At 54.1% G+C, this 9,171-nt stretch overlaps 1 protein-coding gene across 1 annotated transcript; it reads right to left on the reverse strand.

The window, feature by feature from the left end:
• Positions 1-7,565: 7,565 nt before the first annotated feature.
• LOC134154921 (olfactory receptor 14A16-like) lies at positions 7,566-8,333 on the reverse strand. Its single transcript, XM_062601547.1, has one exon. It carries the CDS (start codon positions 8,331-8,333, stop codon positions 7,566-7,568), a length of 768 nt encoding a protein of 255 aa, XP_062457531.1.
• Between the last annotated feature and the right edge of the window lie 838 nt (positions 8,334-9,171).

The raw sequence follows: 9,171 nt of genomic DNA on the forward strand, positions 1-9,171 counted from the left end.
TGCCTGAGATATGCTGTGGACATGGCTGTACATAGCTCTGCTCCTCTCACCTCTTGATCTGACACTGTCTTCCTCCTGCTGACCTAACTCCTCATCTGTACCTCGGAACTGGCCCCTGACTACAGTCAGGAAAGCCTTGGCCAGGAAAGCTGTGACCCAAGCTTGATCCCGCTCTGGCATGGCTGGCAGAGCAAGGAGAGCACCCAGGGCAGAGCAAAATGAGCTCGACTGGGAGATGGTCATGGGGAAGATCCAAAGGTCCCTGGCTCAGCCCTGGGCGTGGGAAACTCCCTCATGCACCCTGAGAGGCTTCGGTTGCCTCTTTCACCCTCCCTGTGCTCCTCTCCCATCAGCGAAGGCCGAGTCCAGCATCGCCTGGGGACTCTCTTCCCTATGGGGAGGAAAGAGAGGGCCTTCAGCAGCCCCACACTGTCCTTTCCACCCCTGGCCTTTGCATTTGTACGTGCCTGGGTCTGCCCACTTGCCTTCACCACAGTCACAGCTGCCCTGTAGCCCAAGAAAATCCTGGCACTCCTGCCCTCCAGCTGGCACCCACCCCACACCTGGAGCCTGGCCAGCCACAAATGCACCTCCCATCCAGTGCCCCAGCCGTGCAGCCAAGGGCAGGAGTCTTTGCCCCAGTTTCCCTGCTCCTCCTCTGCTCTTGGCACTGCTGCTGCTGTGCCCATGTCAAACTCTCCTGCCACCAGAATGCCCCAGGGCCTGAGGCAGGTCAATCTCCCTCCAGGACTGCACTGGCGACATTCAGGAGCAAGCTGAGGTGGGACTGGCACCACCAGGGTGGGTCAGGAGACAGCAGCTCCCCTCCCTCATACTGGAGCTGAGGCTGGGGCTGGGCACAGCATTTCCCTGGGGAGCTCCTGTAGAAACCACTGCAAGGGATGCTCCACCTCTGTCCTGGCAGCAGCACCAGCACTAGGGGTGCTGGCGTGGAAGGGAACAGAGAGTCAAGGGGGCCAGGCTGCCTGGGGGAACATCATGACCTTGTCTGTGCATTCAGGGAAGGGGTGCGGAAAGCCGGAACTCAGCTGGAGCTGACACCAGAGACCTCTGCTGGGCTGGGGCTCTCCAGGGCTGCCTGAGCAGACCTCAGGCTGTGCTGGGCAGGGGGCTTGTGCCAGGCTCCAGCTGCCATGGGTCTGGCAGAGTGCCTGGACATGGAAAGGGCTGGAGTATTACTAAATGACTCTTAAATGATCTCTCAGTCTGGGGGAGTCTGAGCACTCAGTCCCTGACCAGCCTGGGCTGTGCCCCATGTCATAGTCAGCAGACAGCTGTGCTCCAGGGTGTGCTGGGACCTGGTGCAAAAGAGAGGCCATGCAAGGCTGGGATTTTCCCCTCTGACAGGACACAGAGACGTGTGAGGGGTTTGTCTGGGACGATGGCCCTCGTGTAGCTTCCCAGCGTGTCTGTGCTATACAAGGAACACCCTGGGCTCTTCTCTCCTGCACCCTCCAAGTCCTGGTGCCTTTCTCAGGACACCTGCATTTGCCCTGCAAGCACACAGCTGTGTGCTCCAATGCTGCTGTTCAGACATAGTAGCTGAGTGGCAGCATTTTTCTTCTCCCAGGGCCGTGTGTGCTTGTGCCAGGCTCAGGTATTTAGTGTGCATCTCCCAGGAAAACGTACCAGGCTGGGGAGGCTGCTAGAGATGGTGAGGATCGAATACAGTGGCTTTAGTGGTATCTCCTACATTGAAACTTCCCCTTTCCAACCATCTGTGCTACTTATAGCTACTTCCACAGGGGCTGGCGTGTCCAAGTAACAGCGACCTTTGTTTCTTCAGATTTCCTTCTGCACCAGCAGCTGGATCAGGCAGTCTCCTTCAGTCTCAAGTCAGAAGGGTTTTCTTCCAAATACACTTTGCAGGTGAGGAAGTCCCAAGGGGCAAGCCTGACTTGAAAGGTGGGAGAAGGCAGACAGCTGAGCCTGTCACAGCCTGATCATCTCCTCCTGTGGTCACCAACACTGGTGACATCAGAGACCCTGACAAGCCTCCCAGCTTGGAATCAGGCACAGAGCATGAAGAGGAGGCAGCTGCCTGGCAGGTGGCAGAGCAGCAGCTCACCAGACCAAATACAGCCAATCTGCAAGGGGCCACCACTACTCATGATTGTAAAGCATCAGAGCTGCAGGATGTGCAGGGGTTCTGCAGGCAGCAGCCCCATGGAGGGTTGATAGAGTGGCTGTTAAAACTGTGGGATGATGGGGCAGAGGCAGCTTATTCTGCTAGAGAGGAGCTCAGTAGGATGGGGTCTCCGCCCCAGGATCCCACCCTCCGCAACACCCTCCACATCCTGCAACTGCAAAACCGAGATAGTCTCTTCCTTTCAGGGTCCAAAAAGTCCCAGAGAAGCCAGCCAAATCCCTGCTTGCAGGAACTTAGTGATGAGCCCATTCAGTGGACTCCATGCTGGACCCATGGCAGTGGGCACCTGGCACGAGTCCCCTGCCCAGCACAGCCTGGGAGGCGGCTCAGGCCTCTCTGGAGAGCCCCAGCCCTGCAGGGAACAGCCCTTCTGGCCTGTTGTCTTCAGAGCCAGAAGCGTCCTCCCAAGCCATTCCACAGCCCTGTTGCTGCTGCTCAGCTGCTCAGGCTGAAGTGACCTCACAGCTGCTCTGCTGATGCTGTTCCTGCTGCTGGCCTATCCAGTACTCGGGCAGCAGTGACCTCACGGTCTGCACTGAGGCCATGAACCTGCTTCTGGCTTGTCAGCAGCAGAGGTAGAGGGGACTTTACATGAAACCAACAGCAACCAAGGGCCTCCTGTTGGCGCATCAGCTGCAGAGCAGGAAGTGACCTCACAATCAGCATCAGAGCCATGTCCCCGCTTTTGACCTATCAGGTACTCAGGCAGCACTGACCTCACAAAGAACATACAAGCCATGTGCCTGTTTCTGGCCTATCACCACCAGAGACTGAGGTGACATCACTAGAAACTGCAAGAGCTTCCTGCTGGCCTATCAGGTACTGAGGCAGAAGTGACCTCACAATCAGAATCAAAGCCATGTGCCCACTGCTGGCCTATCAGCACTCAGGCAGAAGTGACCTCACAAGCACAAACTTCAGTCTTCTCTCTGCTTCTGGCATATCAAGTGCTGATGGGAAAACGATCTCAAAATCAGTGTCAAAGCCATAAGCCTGTTCCTGGCCTCTGAGTAGCAGATACAGAGGAAACAGAAAGATTTTCCATGAACCAAGAGTCTGCTGTAGCCCATCATCTTCAGAGAGAAGTGACCTCACAGCATCGATCTGAGCCATGTGCCTGCTGCTGGCCTATCAGGTACTTGGGTGGCGGTGACCTCACAAGTACAAACTCCAGCCATGTCCCTGGTGCTGGCCGGTTATGTTCTCACACACAGGTAACCATGTCATTCACTCCCAGGAACCTGGGGAATGGTGATCTCCAGGATTTGTTTGCTCCTGCAGTGGCTTTCCAGGAGCTGGGAGAGGGCTAAGGAGGGACCTGGCAAAAGGCACGTGTCAGCACCTACACCTCACGAGCTGTGGGACCTGTCCCTCCTCCCCTTAATTCTTTGGAGCAGCCAGCTCCTCTCCAGCAGGGTGACAGGAGCCTGAGCTCTCCTTGCCCACCAGGAAGGCATGCTCCCATAAACACAGCCGGCTGTTTGTCCCCAAGCACCAGGCCTAGGAAGTGTGTGCAGGGCTGTTCTCACAGCCCCAGGCAGGGCAGTGCCATGAGGATCCCGCCAGGCCTGCTCTTCCAGCACTTCCTCAAACAACATGCTTGGGAGGACCAGGAAGGGCCAGGTCCCATCTGTGCCCCTCCAGCTGGGTGAATGGAACACCTTGAGTGCTTATGGGAGTCCATCAGAAGCATGCCCTCAGGTGCTGCTGCTCATGGAAGAAATGGCCTTTCCAGAGAGGTGGTAAATGGACCCATAGCTAGAGAGGTTTACTGGTGGGACCCCTGGCCTAAATCTCCCTGTTTTGATTCATTTCTACTTTCTTCCTCCACTTCTCCTACAGAAACTTGTCTTACTCTGTGAGGTGAGTCAGGAGCCCATGGCACGAGCAGAGGAGCCTGTATCCAGCCCTATGGCTCAGGGCTTGGGATCCTTGGCACCTCGGGCGGGCCACTGCCACTTGGCTTTTCCAGACCGGTGCTGTGAGCTCTCACGCACATACTTACTCTTTCAAGGGCTCCACAGATCATCATAATTCTTCACAGTTTTGTTTATTATGCAAGGGAAAAGACAGAAGGTATTGTTGACTGAGGCATGACCCTAGCAAGTATCACTGAAGAGGAGAGAGGGCATCAAGTAGTTTACAGCCACCCTCCGGATATTCAGTCCCAATCTTTTCTCTTTCAGACTAAACTCAGGCTTCATCCCACAGCCACTGAAGACAATAGAAAGAGTTTTTTTTTTTTTTTTTTTTTTTTTTTTTTTCCCCCACATCAATGTTCTGGAGTATCAATCATAGTGCTTCAGTCTTGGTTTTAGTTAGATTTGCACAAATATATCACTGAATCATAATTCTGGGCATGCTATCAGAGGTCAAATAAATCAGAAGTCCCCCTGGCACTCTGCCTTGTGAGCAAGTCTGGGCACATTTGGCTTGAGCCACTTGGCCCATGGCAAAAATACTTTTCCTTTCCTTCCCTTCCCTTCCCTTCCCTTCCCTTCCCTTCCCTTCCCTTCCCTTCCCTTCCCTTCCCTTCCCTTCCCTTCCCTTCCCTTCCCTTCCCTTCCCTTCCCTTCCCTTCCCTTCCCTTCCCTTCCCTTCCCTCTTCTCTTCTCTTCTCTTCTCTTCTCTTCTCTTCTCTTCTCTTCTCTTCTCTTCTCTTCTCTTCTCTTCTCTTCTCTTCATTTTCTTTTCTTTTTTCTTTTCTTTTTGGTCCTTTATTTATCATACCTCTCTCTCCAAGATGGGCAGTCTGCTAATTCAGCACTTTCTTTATTTTGCTTCTCTTTAGTTGAGGCTGCCAGAGTGTTTCGTGTGTCCCACTGCACTCACCCTGCTGTCTGCACTCTTGCTAGTACAGCCCAGTATGGTGGCCATCCTTGCTACAGGAGCACCCTGTTGACCTCTCGCCAATTTGATGTCCACCAAGACCTCCAGGTCATTGCCTAGATCCTCTTTCTTGTCCTTCTTGAAGATGGATGTCATGTTTTGTGGGGAGGTGGGGAGGGCCAGGGGCCAGGCAGCAGCTGCAGGGCTGTGTCAGCTCCTGCTGCACTGTTGGTCCCTGCAGTGTGGAGAGAGGGGACGGGAGATGGGACAATGCAAGGGCGGTAGCAGGTCAGCAGGACAGGGGCAAGGGGCAGTGGAGGCTGCAGTGAGGGGTTGTTTCTGCAGCACAGCAGCTGTTGTGTTCATCTCACATGCATAAGTCCTGCCCCGTTTCTCTGGGGTTCACGTCACCCTCCCATCAGGACAGGGACATAATAGGAGGGTGCTCTGCCTGTCCTGGTGCTCAGGGCAAGATTCCCAAGTCTGGCACAGTCTTGCTGAGGGACGTCTTGGTCCTCAGCCTCTGCTTGGCACAGCTGGAGCAGGGATAAGAGCTCATGGGGCCGGGCAGGGAGAGCTCTCCTGGGAGGTTCTCTTTTGCAATGGAGTGCTGAGGAGCATCATGGCTCCCATCTGTATCCCATCCCTGCACCCCACACAGTGCCATGGCCCTACTGTGTAGGCACTGCACAAGGTTGGGTACATTCAGGGTTGGGAGAGCATCTCCCTGTCATGGCCCCCATAACAGCCCTCCGTGACCCATCCACCCACAGCCCTCCTGCTTTAGCCGCCTCCCCAGCATCGAGCCCCCGCCCAGCCCAGGCCTTCTCCCACACTGGAGATCATACATAGCCATCCTCTAGGGTCTGCCAGGGTCCGGGCTAGGGAGGGGCCAGGCAGGGCTGACTGTTCCCCTAGACACAGGCAGCGAGCCCAGGAGGAAGGAGCTGGCCACACGTCAAAATGCACCCAGAAACCAGGGGTGCGTAAGGAGCACTAGAAATGGCCAATGTGAGAGGTCGGTCTGTGACAAATGCCTGGGGACACCATGCCATGGTTGCTCCATGCAACCAAGAGCACAGACCGACCTCCTCTCCTCTGCACCAGGCACGTCTTGGTTCCCCTCCATGAGACCTGGCTCTACATCACAACACCCCTAGCCTGTGTCCTCACCCTGCCAGCTCACACAGCTGAGCTGACATTGCCACTTTTCCTCTCTCAGGCCCTTTCCAGCCCAGCCCAGCCTCTCCCCATCTCTCCCCATCTCCCCTACCCTCTCCACAGCCCACTCAGCAAAGTAGCCCAGGATGGTGGTGGCCCCACAGCGGTGCCTGCCACAGGGGGCTGCAGAGCTCTGGGCACTCACTCCACAGCCTCAGCCCCACAGCAGGCACAGCAGCTCCATGGGGAAGGAGATGTGTCAGCTCCATCAGCCTCCAAGCTGAGACTGGCCCCCGTGACACAAGGAGGCAGAGCACAGTGACACTCTGTGTCCCTTGTTCTGGTGACCAGGAGACTCCTGGGATGTTGGATGGGCATCATTGCACCTGACAATTCCCACCAAAGTGTCTGTGGCTCTGGAGGATGCTCTCAGCAAGCACAGGGCATTTCAAATGCCTCAGGCTCTGTCCCAGATCTCCTGAACGTGAGAGGCAATTTCTTCACTGTGAGAGTGGCAGAGCACTGGAACAGGTTGCCCAGAGAGGCTGTGGAGTCTCCTTCTCTGGAGATATTCAAGGCCTGCCTGGATGCAACCCTATCTAACATGCTCTAGGTGACCCTGCTGAGCAGGGAGGTTGGATTAGATGATCTCCAGAGGTCCCTTCCAACCTTACTGATTCTATGATTCTATGATTCTAGATCCCAGCCCATGGTTTTTGATTGAAGATGGTATGAAAAACACCCCAAGTTCCCTCCTCTGTGCTTGCTCAGTGCCCACTGCCTCTTCTGGGATTGCAGAGCTCTCACTAGCCTGGACATTCATTAGTTTTGCCCTCTACCTTTGGGTAACTCCACTTGACTTTGTGAAGCTCCCTTCACCTCGAGGCACATGGTGCCCTTGGAGGTGCCCTGTGCTCTCCTGGGGGCTCCATACTCCCTTTGAGAAGGACAGGCATCAGTCTCCAGCCCTGTCATATGGGAGATGCTGCTTGACCATTCCCCACCTGCAGGAGCACTGGGCCCCCACAAGTCAGAACTGAATCCAGCCCTCATTCCCTAACACATCACCGATGCGCTCATTGGCTTGAGCCCAAGCAGCACCTGGAGAAACAAGAGTCTTTCAGCGTGAAAGTCCTTTAGACATTCTTGGCTCTAGTGTTAAAAGAAGAGCCCAACCTTCAAGCACTGCACTGCACTGCCTTTTATTAGAGGGAGGCCAGCTGTGACACAGGGACAGACACATTCACAGGAGGCCTCTGGGTCAGACAGACTGAGGTCATGCCTTTGGAGAAGTGGGATAAATTCAGACACTCCTATACAAACATGTTTATCACAGGGAGAATGCCCAGAGCACAACAGTTGTCTGAGACAAATGAGAAACCACTTGTGAAGAGGGAAGGGCAGCTTATTGCTGCTGATCTAGGATGCGCTGAATCAGTTTCCTCAGGGCATCTTTGAGCTCCTTGTTCCTCATCCTGTAAATGAGGGGATTCAGTGTTGGAGGCAGCACCGAGTACAGAACAGCCACCACCAGATCCAGAGCTGGGGATGAGAGGGAGGGGGGCTTCAGGTAGGCAAACATGCCAGTGCTGACACACAGGGAGACCATGGTCAGATGAGGGAGGCACATGGAAAAGGCTTTGTGCTGGCCCTGCTCAGAGGGGATCCTCAGCACAGCGGTGAAGATCTGCACATAGGACAGCACAATGAAAATGAAACACCCAAAGAATAAACAAGCACTAACCATAAGAAGCCAAATTTCCCTAAAGTAGGCATCTGAGCAGGAGAGCTTGAGGATCTGGGGAATCTCACAGAAGAACTGGTCCACTGTGTTGCCTTGGCAGAGGGGTATGGAAAATGTGTTGGCAGTGTGCAGGAGAACATGGAGAAAACCACTGGCCCAGGCAGCTGCTGCCATTTTGACACAGGCTCTGCTGTCCATGAGTGTGCTATAGTGTAGGGGTGTGCACATGGCAACGTAGCGGTCATAAGCCATGACTGTGAGAAGACAATACTCTCCTCCTAACAAGAAGAGAAATAGAAACATTTGTGCAACACATCCTGAGTAGGAAATGGCCCTGGTGTCCCACAGGGAATTGGCCATGGATTTGGGGACAGTGGTGGAGATGGAGCCAAGGTCAAGGAGGGAGAGGTTCAGGAGGAAGAAGTACATGGGGGTGTGGAGGTGGTGGTCACAGGCTACAGATGTGATGATGAGGCTGTTGCTGTTGGTGCCCTGTGTCTGGGCCCTGGCTATCTTGCAGTATTATAAAGAGCTGAAGTAAGCAACAAGCTGCTCAAAGAAGGAATTCTTTTAAAGACAAAAGGCTAAACAAGAAAAGATAAGCAGGCGCCTGTAATTACTCACAGGATACGCATCCAGAAAGGGAGTTAACACCACAGATAAGCAAGCGCCTGTGATCACTCACAAGGGGAGTCAACACAACAGCCAATTAGAAACTGAGCAGATGCGCTTTGACAATATTAGACAACCAATAGAAATGCTTTGCGAGGCGCGTTGATACATGAGCTTGTTAGAAAAGATATATAAATTAGGTAGACAAAGGAATAAAGTTGGATTGAACTTGCATCACATTGATGTGTGTGTGTTCCTTCCCGTACTTGCCAAGAATGGGCTGCGGCATGTTGCCCAGGAGGGCAGCCAGGTAGATGTTCAGGAAGAGCGAGAAGTGCAAGAGCTGCAGGTCCTGTGTGTCTGCAAATGCCAGGAGGAGGAACTCACTGAGGGAGCTGCTGTTGGACATTTGCTCTGTCTCGGTTCAGGGCACTGTCCAAGGAGGAAAAGGTATTGGCAAGTTAGAACAGGCTTTTCTGAGCAAAACCCTCTCCATTCTTCAAAGCATCCCCACATTACCTCTCTCCTTTACCTTGTTCAGCTCCTTTCCTGGCCCACAGCTTGTGCTGAGGGTGCCCAGCAACGCAGGGGCTTCTGACCATGACCTCCAGAAGAATCAGCCACTGAGATTTGTAAATGGAGGTGTCAGACTTCC

Source organism: Rhea pennata, unplaced genomic scaffold (assembly GCF_028389875.1).
Source record: "Rhea pennata isolate bPtePen1 unplaced genomic scaffold, bPtePen1.pri scaffold_77, whole genome shotgun sequence".
NCBI lineage: Eukaryota > Metazoa > Chordata > Aves > Rheiformes > Rheidae > Rhea > Rhea pennata.

Coding starts and splice junctions, on each gene's coding strand:
- LOC134154921 (XM_062601547.1), bottom strand. CDS start 8,333: ATGTACTTCTTCCTCCTGAACCTCTCCCTCCTTGACCTTGGCTCCATC.